We start from the raw sequence: 25940 nt of genomic DNA on the forward strand, positions 1-25940 counted from the left end.
TTCTAGTATATCAAGGGGTGCTAATTATGAGACTAACATTTTCTTAAAAAATTTCGCCCCGGAACCCCCCTTTTCATCGCTTTAAAGGGGGTAATTTGTGGTTTTTGCAAAACGTAGCCCTTTCTGTACGTTTTACAAAAAAATTACTTAATAGTAAAATGAAGAGGACTATATTTCCTATTTATTTCCCGACAGCATATGCCTATCACCCACCGTTTAGCGGGGGTGACGTCCCAAAATTGAAAATTTTTTAAAAAAGATGTTTTTCAAAAAAAAATATTTTTCCGTAACTGTAATGAAAATTAAGAAGAAACTCTACGGCAATTAATCACAAATAAGTGGCTGATTTTTTGGTATAGGTTTCATTTAAGGGTAATTGCAAATTTTTTAATTACAGGGTGATACATTTTAAAAAATAACCCCTTTTTATGCCATCTGAACCGCCTATGCAACATTTTCATTGGTGGTGTGAGTTGTCCCAGGTATTTTCAAGGTTCTTCTATAAGCCAGAGTTCAAAGACTTCTATCTTATTCATCAGCGTTATGTTGAGTGTCCAGGCCTCCGTTCTATACAAAAGTATTGACCATAGATAGCAATACGCAAAACGACATCTAAGGCTGATATTAATGCTATTGTTACAAAATAAGCTTTTCATTTTGATAAAGCCTTGTCGGGTTACTTCTATTCTCGCTCTTACTTCTTGTTTATAATCACGTTGATTGTTGAACGAGAATCCAAGATATTTGTATTAGTTTATGTATTCAAGCCGTTGGTAGTTCACATATATTGGAAGGTTTCCATATAGACATACAGTTAGGTCTAAAGCCTCTCTTTTCATTTGACAAGTGCTGCAGTAAGACCGGTTTACAACAAACATGTATGGCGATGAGTGGAGATGACGGAGGATGCAAGGATGTGTTGTGTGACAGAAAGACTTACAACTAAAATAAAAAATTAATTGTATATCGACTATACTTACCGATCTATAAGGAAACCTCCTATAATATTTAATACAACATTGGGCCAAGAATATACTGAATATAAAGAGGTATATTGCACCTCAGATAAATCTAGGTTTTCTTTTATTTTATCTTGTAAGGCAGCAGGGTTATCATAACAAAAATAGGAACCTGAAATTGAAAGAAACTGCATTAAAAACTTATTTTTTGATTTTATTCCACTGTTTGTTATTCTTCATCTGGTCTCTATAGACTACTGTTTATGTACTTTAGAAAGGAACTACAACTTTACAGGTGTTTTATTGTTTTATATGGTTAATGGACCCCTAAATATGAAAAAATCGCGGAGTGCTACCATCGGGGAGTTTTTGAGAAAGGGATGAATTAGTCCCTAGGTAGAGGGTGCATTAGGGTGAGTTCTATGCACTTTTCGTACATACACATTGACAGAATTGGCCGGTATTTCTTGATTGTTCATTTCATTAAATAATTTATTTTTTCCAATACAGTCAGAGGCTAGTGTGAATTCTACAAAGAGGGTGTGGAGTTCTATGTTGTGTTTATGGCATTTCTAGATTGTTTGAGTAATTCTGTGGATCGTATCTGTAGTGGATCTGCCTTCCCTGAATTCCGTTTTTAATCAGCTCGTTGGGAATGTCATCTGGGATATGTAAATATTCTTTATGTTGGTATCCTTCTTTTATTATTTCTCGTGTCTTATATTACCCATTCTTCTTATTCAGGGTTGTCTTTGCATCTATATAGTTCTGTGAGGTGTGTTTACATGATACATTACCAATTTTAACCACTCGTCTGCATTTTTTTGTTAAGCTTTTAGATATCCAAATACTTTAGCGTGTAACCATCTGTGCATACTGAAGTCGCACACGGTTCGATTCTTCGACGCGAAGACAACGCGCCTTTGATCTACTTCCCACTCCGAAGCAGGGAAGGCAGAGAGAACCAATATAAAAGTAAACGAATGAAGAGCAGCAGACAGTCTTGCAGAGAACTGATCTAATAGACACCCTGGTTTAAGCTAGCAAATTGAGCTAGTTGAAACCAATTTGTCTGAGACAAACTGAACTCAGAATTGATGCTTCGCTCGCGACGTTTGTAATTGCGTGTTGAGCGATTGCTTCCAACTCCAGCTTGGAGAATTGTCTGTGTGTGTAAATATAATAACTTGATTCAGAATTGATGAATCGAGTGCAATCATGTATTTAATGATTGTTATTGTCCTACTATTGTCACCGTGTTTTGATATGAGTAAATACATTTTGTTTTTCTTTACAGATAATCACCAAGGGGGCTTCCTTCGAAACGGAGCGAAGAGTACAATATTAATTTTATTTTGTTATTTGGATTTTATTTTGTATTGGGATAATAAGAATATATTTTTATTTTAATATATCCCATGTTTTACTGAGTATGTTGTCTGAAAGAACTACGCATTACAAGAGCTGTCTTTACTATTCTCTTCTAGGTCCTTTAACAACTCTTCCATATACAACCTTTATTTTGTTTTTACAATATTGTTCTCCTACTTTCTTTTTTATTAATTTCGATGATGTTCTTCTTTAGTCGATATCCATTTTTTATTTTTTGATTGGTGTTTCTATTCGAATTATACAAAATCGAGTATTCCTTCTGTGAGAAAATAGAATGGGTAATAAGCAATTTGGATTTAGAGATGGTCTAGGAACTAGAGAGGCACTACTTTGTATGCGCGTTTTTTACAAAAAAGTTGTGAATTCCGAAAGAACGTTTATGTTTGTTTCATCGACTTCGAGAAGGCATTCGACCGAGTATAACACGATATACTTTTCAACTGCCTATAGGCAGCAGGACTTGACCACTACAATATAAGACTGCTAAAATACTTATATTACAATCACGTAGCATCTATCCAAGTTGGAGATAGTCGTACTGAAAAACTACCCATTAAACGTGGAGTGCGACAGGGTTGTGTTTTGTCACCCAGTCTCTTTAATCTGTACTCTGAAGAAATCTTTAAAAAGGCTTTGGACGACAGTCAAGAGGGAGTAAGACTGGGCGGAGAAGTAATCAACAATATCAAATATGCTGACGACACAGCCATTCTTGCAGAAAATTTAGAAGATCTCCAGACATTAGTAAATCTAGTCAGTGTTGAAGCAAGTTATCGGAGAGGCCTAAAAATCAATATTTCAAAGACAAAGTGGATGGCAGTTGGAAAGATAAATGTAGATCAAAGCATGCTTTCTCTTGATGGAGAGGAGATAGAACGGGTAAATCATTTTAAATGCCTTGGCAGTTGGTTAAATGTAAATTGCGATTGTGACGAAGAGATAATAACCAGGATTAAAATATCACGTAAGGCTTTTATGACCTGGAAACCAGTTTTATGTAACCAAAGCCTGTCGATGAAGATTCGCAAGAAGGTCCTAAAATGTTACGTGTGGTCTATATTATTGTATGGTTGTGAGACATGGACGTTAAAAACCACAATGCTAAATAAATTAGAAGCATTCGAATTCTGGTGCTATGCTATCGACGAATCCTAAAGATATCGTGGGTTTCGCACACTTCCAATGAAAATGTTCTCCAAATGATGAATTCAGAACGTCTGCTCATAAACATCATAAAGAGGAGAAAAACAGAATACTTCGGCCATATAATTAGAGGGCCTAAATACCATCTACTTCGCCTTTACTCTAAATACCATCTACTTCGCCTTTAATACAAGGAAAAGTGGAAGGAAAGAGATGGATTGGTCGAAAGAAACTTTCATGGTTGCGTAATATTAGACAATGGTGTGGTTCCACGGTAGAAGAATTATTTCGCGCAGCAGCAGATACAGAGAGGTTTCAGGAACTTGTAAAGATGATGACGGCCAAAATCTAAATACGGACACGGCACCTGAAGAAGAAGAAGTTTCTATTTGATTTTTGTTTTGCATTATGTATCGAACCATTATTTTCTTTTTATTTACTTCTGTCCTAGCACCTCTTCAGCTGATCTCAAAATGGATTCTTCTATATTTTTCCATATTTCATCTGTGTTATTTGTTTCTGTTAGATTTTCCTTTAGGTTTGTCTCATGTTTTTCACTTAGTTCCTGTACTCTTAACTTCTCCAGGTTCCATCTGCTTTTGTTATGTCTTGTTCTCTCTGTTTTAATTGCTTTCATTATTATTTCTTCTATTACTAGAAAATGGTCGGTGTTCGCGTTTGCTCCTCTATATCTGACGTCATGCACTATTGTTTTCTATTACTAAACCTTATTCAATAAATTTATTATTTGAGAGCACTTGCGAGAACTTTTTAAAGATAAATATATGTTCCAATTTTTTGTCATATCTACATTCTACATTTAGAAAACAAAAGCAACATGTGCACTAGACGTTATCGTTGTCAAATAAATGATAAATCATTCACTAGAATCATGCTGATTATAATCAAAACCACTTTCGAACTACTTAAATAAATAGTAATAGAAAATAACTACAACTTTGTATATGAATGATACTTCAATAATGCTAGATATATTATACGAGAGCAATACATATACAAGAGGAAAAGTTTCCAAATAGGAAATACATACCTAAACATTTATAACTTGATTAGATAAAACAAGATTCGTGATAACAAAAAATACTGAAACTGAAACATAGTGGCTGACATAGAAGAATAACGTTAACTTACTGAGTGTAAAAGGGGGGTGAAATCAGTGCCTATTTTACTTCAAATCTGGCCTGAGGCACTGCACAATTTTTAGGCCCCCAAATATGATATAATAATAATAATAATAACTAATAATTATTTATTAGAAATACAGTTGCACCAGAAATTTAATTTTTTTTTATTAACAATAAATAAAATTTATATTTAAACAATTAAACATTGTTTAAATGTAGTGTGTCGCATTTAAGATGAAGACAGCTCTATATTTCGGCTGTCAAAATAAATTCAGATTTGAAGTTTTGCAGTCATATAGGTTGAAGGTTCACATTTTTTAAGATACTCAACTGAAAATTAAATTTTAATCGCGGCCTACTGCGAATCCAGAAACAGGTAAATTTTCTATATTTTGCTTCGCGTTGAGAGATATCGGAAAAAGTTTTTTGAAAAAGTACTTGCAAATCTTATTCTAATCCCACATACCAAATTGCATGACAAAATTCAAACTTTTAGTTTTTTCAGTATTTGTAATGAGGTCCCTAAAATTCATATCAGCTGTCCTGAGATGCAACACGGGCCAGCCAATATTAAGTTATAGGGTCCTGACTACAAATAATGAAAAAAACTAAAAGTGCGAATTTTGTAATGAAATTTGGTAGATAGGGTTATAATAATATTTGGAATAACTTTTTCAAATAACTTTTTCCGATATCTCGAACGCGAAGCAAAACATCGAAAATGTACCCTATTTGTGGAGTAGTTAAAAAAATTTGGATCGAGGAAAAGATACCAAAAGATTGGGGTGAAGGAGTTATAATAAAGCTACCAACGAAAGGAAATCTCACACTATGCGAAAACTGGAGACCAATCACTCTTCTCACTGTAGCTACCAAAATAATGGCCAGAATAATATTGGAGAGAATTAAAGATCCCATAAATGAAAAATTAAGAATTAACCAAATAGGATTCAGACCGAACAGTTCCTGTATTGACCATATAAATACCCTAAGAATCATCCTTGAACAATCAGCGGAAATGAATCAGGAAGTTTATATCAACTTTGTAGACTTCGAAAAAGCGTTTGATTCAATAAATCGTAATATGATGTGGAGGATATTAAAACTCTATGGAATACCAGACAAATATATAAGAGTAATAAGGCTTTTCTACGACGAATGTTTTGCCAGAGTTGAACATGAAGGGGAACTATCCCAACAAATAAGCATCAAAAAAGGAGTAAGACAGGGCTGTGTCTTGTCACCGACATTGTTTATAAGTAATAGATTGGATAATAAAACAAACTGAAGATAAAAAAACAGGTATACAATGGTCACCATTTACAAAACTAGAGGATCTAGAATTCGCTGACGACATATGTCTCATAACATCAAACAGACAACACATGCAAAACAAAATCACCAGATTGAACAACATAGCAAAAACAACCGGCTTAAAAATAAATCCCAAAAAAACGAAAATACTATCAAATGGGGAAACGAACGGAAACAATATATATTTGGAAGGGAAACAAATAGAAGAAGTAAAAGATTTCTGTTATTTGGGCAGTCTGCTAAACACAACAGGAGGCACAGAAAAGGACATAACACAAAGAATAAGCTTCGCACAAAACGCTTTCAACTCTTTGCGCAAGATATGGGCCTCGACAAACATCAGCAGAAGAACAAAGCTACGATTATTTGAAACTAATGTAAAGTCTGTCCTGTTATATGGAGCAGAAACATGGAAACACCATAAAAAATTCTTTCAGAAAATACAATCCTTCATTAACAGATGCCTACGTATTATACTGAGAATATTTTGGCCAAACAAAATTACTAATGACGAATTGTGGAGAATAACAAATGAAGAAAGGATAGAACATACAATAAAAAACGGAAATGGAAGTGGATAGGACACACCTTACGAAAACCAGCAACAAATATTGCTAGACAAGCTCTACATTACAATGCTCAAGGCAAAAGAAGAATGGGTAGACCATCTTATACGTGGAAAAGAACAATAGAGAAAGAACTCAAAGAAAATAATTTAACATGGAACGATGCAAAAAAGATAGCAAAAAACAGAAGAGAATGGAGAAAACTAGTAAACAAAATTGGACGGAACTCAACAGATGATGCGTGGGACTAGCAACCTCACCATCTTTCTTCATGCTACTTGAAACACCGCAAGGTGCCCTTTGTCCCTTTGCTCCACTTGGAGATGTATGATTATGATGATACAGTTAAAATAGATGGTAAAGCCAAACGATTATTTCATTTAGGGTGCTAAATAGAGGGAGGTTTTCACGATTTTTTTTACCAAAAAAAAGGGGCCAACTTTTTTTTCAGTGTAACTCGTTTATGTTTGATGCTGTAAACTTTTGTAGAAAACAAATAATAAGCTTTTTTTCGATACTTTAAAAATTTTAATAAGGCTTTCCCGAAAAACGCTTCTTTCTTCGGTGATTTCGCGTTGAATTATTCGATTTGGAATTAGACGAATAAGAACGTATTTTTCATGAGCTACAACTTTGCTTTTACTCAATTTGTAGACTTTACTGGTACACCATTTTTTTCGTTTTTTTATAGGCTACACTTTTGCTAAAAATATTTTTTTCGATAAAATATTTAGTTTTTGAGTTATTTGGGAAAAACGGTCTGAAAACGTAGTTTTTTTTGTCGAAAAATCAACATTTTAAATCGCGAATAACTCGAAAAGTATTGACTTACGTAAAAAACTTTATAGAACAAAAGGTGCTTAAAATAAGTTAATTTATCCATTTCCGGCCTTATTTTAAACACGCGTTTTTCACCCCCGAGAAGGGGTAAATGTCACCCCCCAAGTAAAAGCAACCAACGGCACAAATTCAACTTTGAAGTGGAGTGTAAGTAGAACCTAAATCCAAATTTTCATGCAATTCGGAGTTGCCCCTGGAAATTACACTCCAAAACGGTCATTTATTGGGCTGTATGTTTAGTTTGGTAAAAGACGAAAATAGTTGGGCCCGTAGCTTTCTGCATTCTACCATTAACAACTCTATACTACATTTTTGCGCCACGTAATATTCGTATCAGCTTTTTTGTAGCTGGAATATTTTGTGCGCTACTCATTTTTACCACATTTAGCGGTTTTTATTATTTTGTTCATTACACCAATAATTCTGTCTCAACCTCATATAAACATAATAGTTAAATAATAATTTTTATCGTCAACCGTCACTAAAGTCATTCATTATTGTACTCATTTGCCCTCATTTGAGGCAGTAAAGTAACACTTTATTGTACTGAAAGAAGAATTTTACTTTACCTGCCGCGATTAATCGAGATTGAATGTAAGTGGTCGATCGCAGTAATCGATTTATTTATTTGAGTTAACTTACAATTTATTTATTTTAGTTATTAAAAAATATTGTACACAATTTGCGATATTATCAATTAAATTTTTGTCAAAAAGTGAAATTATGTAGTTATTTGCAATTATATTCATATAAAATAAATTAAAACTTTACCGATTTAGTAATTATTCAATATTGATAACTATCGATTAAAAATCGAAAGCGGCCATCTTGCAAAAGTTAAAAAATTGTAAATTGTAAGTAAGTGTTAAAACCAATATCAAATGCGATAAAATTTTGTATGCACCACGTCAGTAAAGATTCTTTATAGAACTCGTCTGTTATTCGCCTCGCTCGCTATGCTCGCTCTGCTCATAATATCAGACTCGTTCGATAAAGAGTAACTTTACTGACTTGGTACATAAATAACTATTATCGCCAACCGTCACTAAAGTCATTTATTATTGTACTCATTTGCGGCAGTAAACTAACACTTTATTGTACTGAAAGAAGTATTTTACTTTACCTGCGGCGATTAATCAAATTAACCAAGATTGAATGTAAGTGGTCGATAACAGTAATCGAATGGCGAGTATTTGCGTGAACTTAAAATTTATTTAATTTAATTATTAGATAAAAATATTGTACATAATTTGCGATATTATCAATTAAATTTATGTCAAAAAGTGAAATGCTGTAGTATTTTGTAATTATATTCATATGAAATAAATTAAAACATTAGCGATTTAATAATTATTCAATATTGATAACTATTGATTAAAAATCGAAAGCGGCCATCTTGAAAAAGTTATCTGTCATCACTGTCATGAAATTATTATGACGTCTAAAATTTAAAAAGTTCTTAAATTGTAAATTGCAAGTAAGTGTTAAAACCAATATTAAATTATGTTGGCGATAAAATTTTGTATGCACCACGTCAGTAAAGACTCTTTATCGAACTCGTCTGTTACTCTAATATCAGTCTCGTTCGATTAAGAGTTACTTTACTGACTTGGAACATAGATAATGGACATGTTAACAGTATTTATTCATTTATATTTAATGACAGTGACAACATTATATTAATCTAGAAACATAAAAACATTAGTAACTAAGGTAGACATTAGTAGGCTTAGATCTTAACTACTAAATATATAACAGTCCTCCGCCCCAATTCCCAACTACAAGACTAGAGGTGCTGGCAGCAGCTGATCTAAGTGACGTTTCCAAAGTAGACCATCATCTGTTCGTATTTCATAATGTATACCCTATTCCACGAACATACGCCTGTTTTGGATTACTTCGACAACGAATATTTTACTGTGCAAAATAAGAAGAACAAAAGCAAATTGCAAATTGCATTGTTGTTTATTGGAATAATTATTAGCGCCACTTACTTTCGTACTTCTTATGTTGCACAGTAAAATATTCGTTGTCGAAGCAATCCAAAACAGGCGTATGTTCGTGGAATGGCCCATAAGTAACCTATGCGTCTGATTACCTTTCCAAATACCCATCGTTGATCACTGCAGTACTTTCTAGCCTGATTTCCACCCATTTTGTATATGCATCTACCACAATGAATAGTTGAGAACCAGAAATTGGTCCAGCGAAGTCAATATGGATTCTTTGCCAGGGACCTGTGGGCTCTTCCCAATGATGTAAATGTGTCTTTGGTGGTTCATTTTGTTCTAAACGGCATGATCTACATGATTTCACTTTTTCTTCAATATCTTTATCAATATTTTTCCAGTAGACATGACTGCGTGCTAGTTGTTTCATCTTTAATATACCAATATGTCCCGCGTGCAGTTCGTTAAGAATAAATTTACGAAATTTATGTGGTATTACTACCCTTGTTCCTCTTAAAATACAGTCATCTTGTAAAGTAAATTCATTGTCTTTGTATCCATATTGTTTCAGAGATTGACCTGTTCTTAGTGCTTTAATTATTTTCTGTAATTCGAATATCATTTTCTGTCTCCTTAGCGATTATATCTGGGCTAATTTCTAATATCTGAATTTGTTGTATTTGGTATAAGCCATGTTGATCTACTTCATATGTATTTGTGTTCTCAACAGGAAACCGCGACAAAAAGTCTGCGTTACCATTTTTTGTGCTTGTTCTGTACTGTATATCATAATCAAATCCAGATAAAAAATGAGCATAATGAAAAAGTCTCATTGTACTCAGTTCTGGTAGATTATGGTGGGGATGAAAGATTGATGTTAACGGTTTGTGGTCAGTAATCAGAGTAAATTTTCGTCCATAGCAAAAATGAAAAAAAATTTTATACCCCAGTATATCGCAGTCGCTTCCTTATCAATCTGACTGTATTTCTTTTCGGCATTGGTTAAGGTTCTTGACGCAAAAGCTATCGGTCTTTCTGAGCCGTCTTCAACTATGTGTGAAAGGACTGCTCCAAGTCCTGTTGGTGAAGCATCCGTGGTTATGATTAGAGGTTTTCTCGGGTCGAAATGTGTTAATACGTTTTCACTTGCAATTTCCGTTTTAATTCTGTTAAAACTTTCTTCGCATTTCACAGTCCAGGTAAACTTGTTATCTTTCTTCAAGAGTTGATTTAGAGGATTTGATATAGACGCAAGATTAGCAATAAATTTGTTGTAGTAATTAGCCATACCCAGAAAAGTTCGCAATTCGTTTATATTAGAAGGCCGTTCCATACCTATTATAGCTTTAATTTTGTCTTTGTTCTTATGGAGCCCATCTTTATCAATTGTATGTCCTAAATAGTTTATGTTCTTTTTAAAAAATTGGCATTTTTCTTTATTCACCCGTAGGTTATTTTCTTTTAACTTGGTAAGTACCTCTCTTAATCTTAGTAATAGCTGGTCTTCTGTTGATCCTTGAATTATTATATCATCAAAAAAACATTGTACGCCTTCTAAACCTTTAAGTAAATTATCCATGAACCTTTGCCATAAACTGGGAGCCACTTTTACACCAAACATCAGTCTGTTTACTTTGTATGTTCCCATATGAGTGCTTAAAGTTTGTATTTGGGCGCTGTCTTCGTGTATCTCCATATTAAGGTAAGCTTGTTTAATATCTAATGTGCAAAATAATTAACCACCATTCATTTTGGCAAAAATATCTTCTATGATAGGTATCGGGTATTTTTCGTCTTTAATAACTCTATTTAAAGTTATTTTGTAATCGGCACATAGTCTTATACTCCCATTAGGTTTAACAATATGTACAATGGGTGTACCCCAATTACTATGGTCGATTTTTGTTATAATACCTTCAGAACTTAGCCGTTCTATTTCTGCTTCTACTTTCGAGTTTAGAGCGTACGGAATTCTTCTAGACTTCATAAAAATTGGTTGTGTATTTTCCTGTAAGTTCAAACGAGCTTTGAAATTTGGTATTTTTCCTAGGTCTGACCTAAATACTGATGTTGCAAATTCTTCAAGAAGTTGGTCTAATTTGGGTATTTCAACAGTTTGTAGTCTTCGTACATCTGCCAATTCAACATTTATTTCTTTCATCCAGTTACGTCCGCATAAAGGATCAACGTCTTTAGCCATAATGTATAATTTGCTGAAGAAGGTTTGGTTCTTGTAGTTACATTTAACATAAGCAACTCCAGTAGGTTTGATTACTTCTCCTGTGTAAGTTCTTAATATTAAGTCTGTTTTAAAATTTTTCTTTGGAATGTTCAATTGTTTGTACAATTTTAGTGATATAAGAGATAGTGTAGCCCCTGTATCAAATTCCATAGTAACTGGCCTATTTTCAATACTGATTGTAATTGTATATTTTTCAGATCGTTCATCCTTAACAAGGTTTATTTCGCCGATAGATTCTTCACTTGTATTACTGGTACAATCATTAATCTGGTGTGCATTGTTTCTTTTTAAACAAATGTTTGCTAGGTGTCCCTCTATTTGACATTTGTGGCAAGTTCTTTTAATGGCCCAACATTCGTTGGATCTATGATCTGGTTGTTCACATCTGAAACATTTTCCCCTTAAGTCTTTTAATGTTATATTTTCATGTTTTTTCTTGTAAGTACATGATCTTTGAGGGTTTTTCACAGATGTCGATAATTTGTTCACCTTTTCAATTTCATTACGTATGTCTGCAGATATTTTATTGTTTTCTATTTTTCCCATTTCAATTGATGTAGCTATCTGAACTAATTTTGAGAATGTGTGTGTTTCTCTGTCTTGTAGAATTTTTATTCGAATTTCGCTTTCATGCAATCCTCTGATAAACTGTAACGATAAAAATCCATCTATTGTGGACTTACAACAATTCTGGCATATGAATTCACAGTTAGAAGCAAGTTTCTTGAGTTCTGCAGCGTATGTTGCAACAGTTTCATTTTGTCGTTGTAAATGTGTAACACATTTATGTTGTTGAGCCCACAAACTAGGTTTAGGATCAATAAAGTCATCAAGTAGTTTAATTAATTCTTCAAAGCTTTTATTTAATGGATCCTCCGGAGAACAAAGATTATGTAAAGTATCATAAAGTTGTGGAAAAATCGTAGATAATAGAAAATAAATTTTACTTTGCTCAGCTGTGATGTTATTTAATAGGAAAAATACCGTCAATCTCCTTGTAAAGTTATTAATTGTTTCTGTTTCTTGTAATGGTTGAAAATTAACTTTTGGTAATTGTATCTTATGGTCTATGCTTTGAATTTTCGTACTACGTAAAACATCTTGGTCGTTTGATCCATTTTTCTTTCGCAAAATTAGGAGTTTGGTCTTTATCACTGTATATTTTTCATCAAATTCAAATCTTTCTTGTGTTTCTTGTTCTATATCTGCGTCTTCAGTTTCTTGTTCGATATCATATTGTATATTTTGAAATTTCTTTATGGTTTCGTCTAACGTATGTAATCTGGATTCAAATTCTTCATTTGTGATTTCTCGTTCATGTAAACAGTTTTCAGTTTTTGTCAGAGTGCCTCGTAAACAGGCTCGTACTTTTTTTAGCTTTTTAATGTCCATTCTACTAATCTCGTCGCCAATTTTATATACAAGAAATGGACATGTTAACAGTATTTATTCATTTATAATTAATTTCAGTGACAACCTTATATTAATCTAGAAACATAAAAAACATTAGTAACTAAGGTAGACATTAGTAGCCTTAGATATTAACTACTAAATATATAACAGATAACTATTTTCTATTCTCATACTATAATATATCAATTATGATCTCACTAGCTGTATCATAATGAACTTCATTAAGTACGTTCGCGGGTGCCTGTCGGCGACAAATTAGCAGCACAACGCATGCGCACTTTAAAATGATATACATAAATAATATCGTTAATAGATAAATGTACAAGGTATATTTACCTAGTTATTAGTACTTAATAATTAGTTATTAATATTAATTAAAAGTAAATATACCTTGTATATTTATCTATTAACGGTATTATTTATTTTAAGTGAGGTTAGAAATTGTCGGCGACAATTTGTCCACTGTACCCGCGAACGCAACTATTATCATACAGATTTTTAACCAATAGAATCGCGATATGGCATTCTCGATGAAGATGGCACACGCGCAGTGACCAATGGCGAATCAAATACATACGCTTTGACAGTTCTCAATATGTAAACATACTGTCAAACTGACAAACTACTTAATTTGTTTGCGTTATAAAATTAATAAGAATATACTTTTTGTTGTGAATGATCATAGAAAAAATCGTGTATACAACTTGCTTTTAAGTATCATTATGAAGCTCGTACTCTAGGCGGTTAGCGGAACTCGCCGCTAGGCGGCTCGTTTCGTGCCCCTCATACGCGTTTCATAATGACCATCATTAAATGCTCGTTGCATAATATACTATTAATCAGTTTTGATGTTTCGATTTCTAAAGGGAAATCGTTTTTCAAAAAATTCTGAAAAAAACATTATGAAAATCTTTAACCTTCTCATACTTTTGGTAAATGATTTCCGGAATACAAATCGTCAAAACTTATTAAAAAATATAATTTTAATAATAGTCAATTGTGGTTTTATTATAATATGTGACAATTTTTCAAGAGTACCAATGAAACAAAAAGTACTTTTTAAGCGTTTCTACAAGTTAATTAAATTAAAAAATAATGACTGATATCTTTTAAATTAATCTAAAAATTGAAAGTTGTATTATAAAAATAATTTATGAATAACTCCAACTGATACGGTATTTCAAGGGTTTTTGTATCTCGTATTTCGTAACTGTCCCCATAGTCCGTTCTTTAACGGTAAAATATTGCAAAACCTCTAAATTTTAAACAACCGCTTGGATTGACATGAAATTTGGCATACACATAGCTAACAAGTCAAAGAAAAAAAGTGATATTGTGCCGATATGTGCTTTTGCCCTGGGGGTGGTTTTCACCCCCTATTGGGGGTGAAAAAATATTCGTCCAAAGAAAGTCAGGAAATGGGTAAACTGGCTAATTTTAAGTAACTTTTGTTCTATAGAGTTTTTTCACTAAGTCAATACTTTTCGAGTTATTTGGCAGTGAATATGTTCATTTTTTCAACAAAATAACCACGCTTTTAGACGGATTTTCGCAAATAACTCAAATAGTACGTATTTTGTTGAAAAAACATTCCTAGCAAAAATATAGCCTATAAAAAATTTTAAAAAATGGTGTAAATATCACGTCTCTATACCGAGTAGAAGCAGAGTTATAGCTAATGAAAAATAGGGTCATATTCGTCAAATTCCAAATGGAATACTTTAACGTGAAATAACCAAAAATGAAGCACATTTCGGGGAAAACTCATTACAACTTATTTAAAGTGTTTAAAAAAATCTTAATTTTTGTTTTATAAAAAAAATTTCTAGCATCAAAATTAAACAAGTTACGCTCAAAATAAAGTTAGTCCCTTTTGGTTTTGGTAAAAAAATCGAGAAAATCACCCCCTAATTAGTATCTTAAATGAACTTAATCGTTACGACTTCACAAGTTTCTTGACTCGGGTATATATTGTTTATATGATCTGTAAGTTTCATCGGTTTAAAGTCCTTATTATTGAAAGGGCTGTAGTTAAAAGGGGTCGAACGAGTCACTGATCACGAATGTATGCAAATTTAGAAACACCAAATCTTGATCAATTTTTGTCTAACAGAAAAACAAAAAAATGCATGATATTTAGAAAAGCAAATCTGACTTTTTTGTCTTTCGAGATTTTTGGTATCTCGAACAATTTTTAAGTTATTTTGAAAAAAAAGCATTTTTTTTTCAAAATTTAAATTTTTAAAAATTTTACTTTGAAACCAATTTTTTTCAAAAATAAGCACTTTGAATCGATGAAACTTACAGATCATATATTATAAACACAACATAAGTAAAACAGTTTGTGGAGCGGTAACGATTAATTTCATTTAAGTTGCTAATTAGGGGGTGGTCTTCCCCCAATAGTGGCTGCAAGACTTTGACGTGAGTTCGGGGGCTTAAGCTGACAGTTTAGATAGGGCTGTAGTCTGGTGTAGGAAGTGGAACAAGTATGCATGTGTGAATGAATAGGATCTCCCTAATAAGGAGCTCTCCGCTGAGTGTAAGCACCCCCTATAAACGGGCTAGGCCTGATGAATGGGAAGTATGAAAGGATGTGAAACGACCTTGCTAGATCAGTTCCTGTCACCACTTGGTTCTCTGGGGTATCTGGGAATCTCTCTTAGGTAGTCTAGACACTAGAAGTGGACGAACTGCTTCAGCGACCAAGAAGCAGCCTACCCCAAACCTACCCAAGCTAAGGTGGATGGTAATCGTGCCGATGGCTGGATGGCCACAGGGTGTATGTGGTCGTGAACGATCCCCTTGGGGTACCAGGCGAAACCCCATTGCATATAGCCTTCCTCTGGTAATGCGGGGCTCTTCCAGGGGTGACAAACCTTTCCCTAGCTACTCGTGGGAACATCATGGACTCAAACAACAAACTAACAATAACAAACAAAAAACCAAAACCAAATCCCGAGGCTGAACCAAAACGTTCACCTCAGCTGGAGGCCGCGGTTGAGGACGGACAGCAATGTTCACCTCAAGCTTCGGCCCCAGCAGAGGCCGGACAAGGATCACCTCGGGAAAATCGGCAAAAGCGCCACAAACTTAGTGGCGCCGAGCTAAAAAGAAGGAGGAAGGCCAGAGAGGCGGCGGGGAAGGCACCTACGGGAGCCACCCATCCCTCTACAGCCCCTCCAAAAACAAAGGTGAGGGTGCCCGCATCGGAAGCTGTCAACAGTTCCACCTTCAAAAGAGGACAGGAACTGACAGCCCCCGGTGTGAAGCGCCTTCACCCAAGTACTTCCACGGAGAGCACGCCGCAGAAGCACAAGAAGGTACGCAGCGGTGGAAACACCACTGCCCCTTCCCAAAGCTTCGCGGAAGCCTCCGTAACACACCTTAGGGTAGCTATCATAGATAAGGTAAACCCGTACGGCAAGGTTTCTGCCGACCGGGAAAACCTTATCAAACGCAGCCTGATGGAGGAATTGGACAGAGCAATCTTGTCCACCTCCAACAGCCAAGCAAGAGCGCCCACGTTTAAGTCGTGGACCTACTCTGGTGAGATCATCAGAGTGGCCTGCGATGACGACGAGGCGCTTGCGTGGCTAAAAAAGGCTATAGATGACCTTAAACCGTGGGAGGACGCATCACTGGCTGTTGTCAGTCAGGATAAGCTGCCGAAGCTTACTAAAGCCTCTCTATGGATCTCGGAGAATGTTACTAACACCTCCGATGACACAGAAAGAGTGCTGCGGAGGCTAACGGCGCAAAATCCGGACATGTCAGTTGCGAGATGGTGCACCTTCCACCATGAGGCCAAAACCGATCCAAACGGACACCTGTTCGTCTTCGGAATCGGAGACGAGGACATGGCTGTCCTTAAGAAAATAGCAATGAGGCTGAGCTACGCGTTCACCTCATTGACTCTAAAAGCAAGCAAACAAAAAATGGAGGGCACCTCCTCGGAACCAGGGACCTCAGATACTCGGCAACCGGATACGGTCACTGAGACTGAAACACCCGTGGTTCCACAGCAGGACGACGACCATCAGATGGTGGTCGACGAACCCTGCAGAGGAAGCACCGAAACGACTAAGGCTGCCGCCTCCTCAAGTGAGGAGGAAATGGACGCCTAAAAAGAACCGATACGACACCTTCGCCATGGGCAAAGACGTCGGGAAAAAAGTAACCATTATTCAATGCAACCTCCAGCACAAAAAGGTGGCAACCGCGACACTCTGCCGCCACCTGGATGTAAAGGAGGATGCAATAGCATTAATCCAAGAACCTTGGATAATTAAGACCAAAATAACTAGTTTTGGCAGTCTAAATGGTCAAATCTTCAGCTTACCAAGCAACCAACAACCGAGAACAGCAATATATGTTCCCAGGAAAATTAAAGCCTCCCCCCTGGTGCAGTTTTGTACTTCAGACGTAACTGCTGTTAAAGTAAAATGCCCATGGGGAAAAGGCAAAAGCAGAGAGTTGATACTAGCATCGGTCTACCTACCCTCAGATGCAGCCACCCTACCACCAACAAAGGAGATGGAAGATCTGGTAGACCATTGTCTCAGCCAGAAGGTAGAACTTATTATCGGCTGCGATTCGAATTCTCACCATCTAGGCTGGGGCAGCAAAGATAACAACTCTCGAGGTAAGTCTCTTTATGACTATATTATTAGTAAAGATTTGTATATCTTAAATAGAGGCACGGAACCTACATTTATTAATGTTCGTAGCCAAACTGTTATAGATATCACGCTAGCAACAGCAGAAATATCTAATAAAATTCAGAACTGGCAGGTCTCAGAGGACATCTCTATGTCTGATCACCGCTGGTTGACCTATATTATTAGTCTGGAAAAAAGCCTTATCAAATCTCGCGACCCTAGGAGGACGGATGTAGAACTCTACAACCGCCTCTTAGAAGATGCTCTGCGGAATGAAAAGCCTTTAACTCCAGGAACTAATACAGAATTGGAAAGGTACACGGTATTTATTCAAAATAAAATAAGCTACGCTTATAAAAAATCCTATCCGATAAGGATGGTCCAGGAAAGTCGCAAAACCAACTCTTGGTGGTGCACTGAACTGGAACACCTTAGAAAGACAGCAAGAACTTCTTTTAATAAAGCAAAACGCACCAAACTCAAAGAGGATTGGGATATTTATCAATCAAACCTCAGAGAGTTTAAGAAAGTCTGTAGACAAAAACAAAGAGCTGCTTGGAGAGCCTACTGTGAGGAAATCGAAGATTTTCCGCAAGTTTCCAGGCTACAAAAAGCGCTCTCAAAAGATCCACATCGGCATATCAGCATACTAACAAAGGAAGATGGAAGCAAAACTTCCAACCTTTGCGAAAGTGCTGAGGTCCTGATGAAAACACACTTCCCCGGTTCTAGCATTTCAAAAGCACCAAACTGGACGGAAGAAATAATCATACCCACACCAAATGACTGGCATCTTGCCAGAACATTAATTAGTGAGGAAAAGATAAGATGGGCCATATCGTGCTTCGCCCCTTTTAAGTCACCAGGGCCTGACGGCATATATCCAGCCCTACTACGGTGGGGACTGGATATTCTTTTGCCGCACCTTGTTGTTCAGAGCCTCCTTGGCTCTGAGATATATTCCTAGAGAGTGGAGAGAGGTACGTGTGGTCTTCATACCAAAACCAGGTAGGATGGATTACACCCTACCGAAGGCTTTCCGACCAATTAGCCTGACATCTTTTCTCTTGAAACGATGGAAAGGCTATGCGAGAGGTACATAAGAGATGAAGTTCTGGTTCATAATCCACTTCATCCAAATCAACATGCATATACTTCGGGAAGATCTACCGATTCTGCACTTCAAGTAGTGGGAAGAATTGAAAGATCGCTGGATAATAAAGAATCCACCCTAGGTATATTCATAGACATTGAGGGAGCGTTTGATAAAACAACTTTCCCAACCATCACCCAACAGCTCAATGTCAGGAATGTCCCCCTGGCCGTGAGCGAATGGATATTCAGTATGCTGTCAAATAGAGCAATAAGCATAAATGTAGAAGACGTTTTGGTTAGAGGGATGGTTACGAGGGGATGTCCACAAGGGGGGGTGCTATCACCACTCCTCTGGAACATAGTGTTGGATACCCTGGTTTACCAACTCAGCAAGAACGGTTTCTACACAATAGCCTATGCACACGATATAACCGTCTTGCAAAGCGGTAAGTTTGAGAACACACTATGCGAGAGATTACAAGTTGCTCTCAGACTAATAGAAACATGGTGTAAGGAACACTCACTGTCTATAAATCCAAAAAAGACAGAGATGGTCCTCTTCACCAGAAAAAGAAGGATCACGGGCTTAATACCCCCTAGGATTCTAAACTGCAGTCTGAATTTCTCTGAAGAGGTGAAATACCTTGGTATTACCCTTGACAGGAAGTTAACATGGAACTCTCACTTAGATAGTAGAGCTAAAAGAGCATATATTGCCTATGAACAGTGTCGGCGAACGGTCGGACGCACTTGGGGCCTTTCGCCCAGGGTGGTCGCCTGGATCTACACTACTGTCATTAGGCCAATGCTAACTTACGGAGCCATTGCTTGGGTACCAAAAGTGCTACAGGCAACAGCGATCAACAAACTAAACCATATTCAACGGATGGCTTGCCTAAATATAACAGGTGCCATGAAAACAACACCAACTGCTGCAATGGAGTTGCTCATTGGCATTACCCCTTTAGACATATATGTCAGAGAGGTGGCGCTGATAACGATGATGAGGTTACGCTCAGCGGGTGCAAACCTTGATGTAGGAATGGGACAATTGAGATGTCGTTTCTGGCGGGGTGAGCTGGAGGCACTGCCCCAGCTGCATGCGGGCCATGGATGCGACTCAATTAAACCTACGTTTGTCTTCGACAAACCCTACAAAATCGAAACAAGACAACATAGGGAGTGAAACGTGGCAAATGCATATTGCATCTACACCGATGGCTCCAAAACGAAAGAAGGCTCAGGATGTGGAATATACTCCAGATCATTGAACCTTAGTATAAAATGGGGCATGGGCAAATATGCCAGCGTAGTTCAGACTGAACTGGCTGGTATCTCCATAGCCGCAAAAGAGATAATCGGGAAAGGTATAGCCGGCAAAAGTGTAATAATCTGCACAGACAGCAGACAAGCGCTACTAACCCTGAACAGACCACGCGTCATATCAGGGCTAGTAATGGAGTGTCATGAATCACAAGCCCAAGCTTCGGATGGTAACAACATCATCCTGAGGTGGGTTAAAGGACACAACAGAAATAAAGGCAACCGCATTGCTGACCAGCTGGCTAGAAGGGCAGCAGGCCTAAGACTCTTAGGACCTTGTGATCTTTTTGGCTTGTCGACTACAACAATCGCGGAAACTGTCAAATGTCACTCCCACACGCAAACCGTAAGAAGATGGGAAGAAGGGCCAGGATGTAGACTTGCCAAGGTAACACTAAGGAACCTTGGGAAGTCAGCATCAGAAAAGTACTTGAGAATGACTAGGAAAAATCTACGCTTGACCGTTGGTTTTTTAACTGGCCATTGTCAACTAAGAAAACACCTCCACACACTGGGGCTAGTAGACACATCTCTATGCAGGAGGTGTGAACGAGATGACGAAACTGTCGAGCATGTCCTATGTGAATGTCCGGAGTTATCGTCAATACGAGAGTATGCGTTCGGCGAGCCTTGGCCTACACCTGCCGATATAGGGGAGATGTCACCAGGTGATTTGTCCACCTTCCTGGAAATGGCAGGATGGATAATGAACTAAGGACGACAACCCCCTGGGAGGATGTACAATGGGTCAATTGTGGCCTAAGTGCTGTGGGACTTGACTCACACTCCCTACTCTACAGATACAGATAGGGGGTGGTCTTCCCGATTTTTTTTGCAAAAACAAAAGGGACCAACTTTATTTTAAGCGTAACTTGCTTAAATTTAATGCTAGAAACTTTTTGTAAAAACAGAAATAAAGCTTTTTTGAACACTTTAAAAAAGTTATAATGGGTTTTCCCCAAAAAGTGCTTAATTTTTTGAATATTTCACGTCGAAATATTCTATTTGAAATTTGGTGGATATGAATCTATTTTTCATTGGCTATAACTCTGGTTCTACGAGATTCAGAGACCTAACGCGTACACCATTTTTTTTTTATTTTTTATAGGCTATATTTTTGCTAAGAAAGTTTTTTTCGACAAAATACTTGCTTTTTGAGTTATTTGCGAAAAACCGTCTAAAAATGTGGTTATTTTGTTGAAAAATGAACATATCCACTCGCAAATAACTAGAAAAGTGTTGATTTGGCGAAAAAGCTCTATAGAACAAAAGTAACTTAAAATTAGTCAGTTTACCCATTTCCGGACTTGTTTTGGACATCTATTTTTTCACCCCCAAGAGGGGGTGAAAGTCACCCCTAGGGCAAAGCACACATCGGCACAATATCACTTTTTTCTTTGACATGTAAGCTATGCGTATGCCAATGGCAATCCAAGCGGTTCTTTAAAATATAGAGCAAAAACCGTGAAAGAATGGACTACCAGTTTTTTCGCATTTGTATCGCTCAAACGCATTGGCAGTTTACCTTTGTTACGCTAAACTCATTATAGGCCAGTGTCTTATTTATAGATCACTGAAAATTTTATATTTTTTAACCTTAAAATTGGTTTAAATCATAGATATATAATACTCTAGATTGCGCCCTGCGATCTTAAAATGGGTGACGGTTGCGACAGAGATAAATGAGCCTATTTGGTCGGTAGTCTCTTTTTAATTTAAGGGTAATATCGACGACGTGACTATCCCACTTTATCGAGTAATATGTGTTGACAGTTGGAGCGGGTGGTGACGAGAAATGGTCTTTGGTCTTCGGACGTGGATAATCGTGGTTCGAATCCCTTACCTTTCGAATACTTTACCTTTTTTATTTTTATTTAATGAATATTGCGTTTATTAGATATTTTTACATCTGAAAAATGGACCTAAGTAAATCTAGCAGATAATAAATGTATGTATAGTAAGTTATTATTGGAATATACATAATTTGTGAACTGCATAGTAAAATAAAAGTTATTCGTTATTAATGTAAATTCGTCCTTATTCGAATGATGTGAATAATGTTTGTTTTGCTTCTACTTTTTTTAAAAATTGTAACAATAGTTTCATAAATAAAAATAATGTCTAATTACTTATAATTGAATCGGTCATTTCAAAAACAGCAAAGTCCACAATTTTCAGAAACTAACTTTTTGAGAGGAATAGACTCCTTTAAGATGAACGTTGTGTGCAAAAACGACACCAGTCCAGTAAAAACATTAGGAACAAAACTACAATATAACTCTGAATTTTGATGTCATCCATTTCATCCATCTTTCGACTATATAGTTAGTTTTCTTTGCTCTTCTGTAAAATTAGGAATATGTGACTCGTGTTGTTTTTGAAATGACCGATTCAATTAATAAATCGATGGTATATTATGTTGATATTAATTATTGGTAATTTTTTACGAATATTTTTAACAATTACTTTATACTATTCTACCATTAACTTATTTAAAAAAATAACATTGGCTTTTATATTTTTAAAAATCTATAGGTACCTACACAGTTTTTCTTATTTGTTATATATTTCTTTGCATAGATTTATTTTAGAGATGTAATAATATCTAATAAACGCAATATTGATTAAATTAAAAATAAAAAAAGTAAAGATTGGTATGGGATTCGAACCACGATTATCCACGTCCGAAGACCAAAGACCAGTTCTCGTCGCCATCCGCTCGAACTGTCAAAACATTTAAATAACACTCGATAGAGTAGGATAGTGACGTCGTCGATACTCCCCTTGAATTAGAAAGAGACTACCGACCTAATAGGCTCATTTATCTCTGTCGCAACCGTCACCCATTTTAAGATCGCAGGGCGCAATCTAGAGTATTATATATCTATGGTTTAAATTTAGAGAAATGTTTTACATGGATATTTTAAGATACCAGCTAGATCCAGAGATAGAAATAAAACGCAGAATAGCAATGAATAAAACTACTTTTATGAAAATGTACGTTTGTATAGTGCAGAAGTGTGGATACTAAAAGTATGATTCAGACTTATGTGAAACATGTCAAGAACAAGGAGATCTTAATCATATCTTTTTTAAGTACATATTCCAAATATATTCAGCATTCAGGAACTCTTTTAAACAACTTGCAAACGCTGCAAATTTTTCCTTCGTACCAAATAAATAACCTATTGGCTACTAATGACAAAAGAGTATATTTATGATTGTCTAATCAAATTTATACATAGTACAAATGTGTGTCTGTAATCAATTTTAGCTAATCTCGTTAACCTTTGTTTTAACCAAATTGTTTATTTACCCTCCTTATAGTAATATCTTAAACACAATCTTGATAGGTCTCTGGTCGATATCGTTTTAGCAATTCTTAGGAGGTTTTTTCCTTTCTTCTGACTCTAATGACCTGTTTGCAATAGCAATTAATAGTAGGTATAGATATGTAGACACTTTTTTATTTAGTATTAAGTAAATTAGAATAATATGTATTTTAATAATTTGTTTTAGCTTTAATAATTTTTTGTATTAGTCTTAATTATTAAGTATATTATTATTATCAACATGTATCTGGCTAAATAAAAAAAAATTATCAAGCATGAACAGAATTGAAGCGTTGGAGATGTGGATTCATAGAAAAGTGCTGAAGATATCTTGGACAGCAAGACAAACTAATGAAGAAGTACTAAAGAGGGTCAACAAAGATAGAGAATTGCTAAAGACTGTTACACACCGAAAAATGTCTTATCTGGGACATAATATATAGCCATTGGAAATCTATGGAAAATACTACAACTGATCATTAAAGGCAAAATAGAGGGCCTTAGAAGTATAGGAAGAAAGCCAGTTTCTTGATTAAAAAACATTCGTGAATGGACTCAGATATCAAATGCATGACAATTATGCTATGTTGCAGAAAATCGAGAAGCCTTCCCAATGGTGATCGGCAATGTCGGATAATTCTGATATGGCACGTGAAAAGCACAGTTTAGGCTATAATAAAATTAACTATAGTTTTTCTTGTTCTTCGATATTTCCAATAATATTTCAATAAAAAAATTATAAACATCGCACAAATTCCCTGACTTTGTTTAGATTTAAATACACTGGGGTGCAAAATTAACCGGACACCTTAAAAATGGGTCATTTTTGATGTCTCGAATTTCCTAAACCTGTTGTCCGATTTAAGTGATTTTTTTACCATGTTATAGCCTTATTCATTAACAATATCGCTGTAATAATATTGTTGCTAAAAAGGTAAATTTTCATTGTATACCGGGTGTACCAATGAAACTGTGTTTTTTCTCAAACTTCGCATCACCCTGTGGAATATTCTAGCATGTATAAAATACTCAAATTAAAACCCAACCATAGCCTCATGTTTTTTCAACATTCCGTTGTTTGATTCATTCGCTTATGTTGGACCATAAAAAAGTTAGGTACTTTAACAATCAGTCATGTTTTCCATCAGTACAGGGTGTTTTTAAATGAGTATGGCAAACTTCAAGGGGTAATTCTACATGAAAAAATAATAACAGTTTGCTTTATAAACCTATGTCCGCCAATGCTTCGTTTCTGGGATAGAGGGTGTTAAAAATTATCTTAAAAATTGACGATTTATTTATTGCTTTAAAACCGGTTGAGATATGCAAATGAAATTTGGTGGGTTTTAAGACGTAGTTATTGTACAGTCTTTGACATACAAGTAAGAATTTAATATTCACCATTGGCGCGTATGCCGGTAATATGAGCCGTCATATTACCCGTATGCGCGCCAATGGTGAATATTAAATTCTTAATTGTGCAATAACGACGTCTTAAAACTCACCAAATTGTATTTGCATATCTTAACCGGTTTTAAAGCAATAAATAAATTGTCAGTTTGTAAGAAAAATGTCAACCCCCCTATCTCGGAAACGAAGCATTTGCGGACATACCGTTTATAAAGCAAAATGTCATTATTTTTTCATGCAGAATAATTACCCCCTAAAGTTTGCCATACTTATTTAAAAACACCCTGTATTGATAAAAATCATGGCTAGTTGTTAAAGTACCTAACTTTTTTATGGTCTAATGTAAGCGAATGAATCAAAAACCAAAATGTTGAGAAAACATGAGTCTATTGTTGGATTTTAATTTCAATATTTTATAAATGCGAGAATATTCCACAGGGTGATTCGAACTTTGAGAAAAAATACAGTTTGATTGGTACACCCGGTATACAATAAACATTTAACTGTTTAGCAACAATACTATTACAGCGATATTGTAAAAGAATAAGGCTATAACATATTAAAAGATCACTTAAATCGGACAACAGGTTTAGTAAATTCGAGACATTAAAAATGACCCATTTTTAAGGTGTCCGCTTAATCTTGCACCCCAGTGTATATTTAATACATGGATGTGGACGAAGACGCGGCCGAAAAGATCCTAAGAATGAGAAGAATTAGGGTAGAGTATACCTCTTGTCGTGTTACAGAAGCAAGGACAGAAATACCAAGATGCTTGAGATGCCTAGCCTTTGGACACAAGCAATGGCACTGTAAAGGGCAGAACAGAAGAGGATGTTGCTTCCGATGCGGCAAAGAGGGTCACATAGCGTCGGAATGCAAGGCAGAAACAATCAGATGTCTCAACTGCGATGTGACCGGGCATGTGGCGAATTCAAGAAGATGTCCAAAGTTCAACCGACTGGTTGAAAGTAGGGACCAGTAAGGACTAGTCCCAGGAAGAGCGCGCGAGTGGAAACAGTATGAAAGAGAGCGTGAAAGAAGTCCGAGACTAAGAAATGGCGAACACAGGAAATAAGATCCGAGAGCTGAGAGTACTTCAAACAAACGTGGGAACGGCGGGATTAGCACATGATCTCGCCGAGGCTGCCGCCGT

The 25940-nt window shown here is 35.9% G+C and overlaps 1 protein-coding gene across 3 annotated transcripts in view; it reads right to left on the reverse strand.

Moving 5' to 3' along the window:
* Nucleotides 1–25940, reverse strand: part of LOC126890538 (major facilitator superfamily domain-containing protein 1-like) — a 180148-nt gene that overhangs the window by 115554 nt on the left and 38654 nt on the right. For all 3 annotated transcript variants that reach the window (XM_050659545.1, XM_050659544.1, XM_050659546.1), the window contains exon 2: nt 981–1131. In XM_050659545.1, the coding sequence (XP_050515502.1) occupies nt 981–1131 (151 nt within the window). The remainder of the gene's footprint in view (nt 1–980; nt 1132–25940) is intronic.

This window comes from Diabrotica virgifera, chromosome 8 (assembly GCF_917563875.1).
Source record: "Diabrotica virgifera virgifera chromosome 8, PGI_DIABVI_V3a".
In the NCBI taxonomy this organism is placed as follows: Eukaryota; Metazoa; Arthropoda; class Insecta; order Coleoptera; family Chrysomelidae; genus Diabrotica; species Diabrotica virgifera.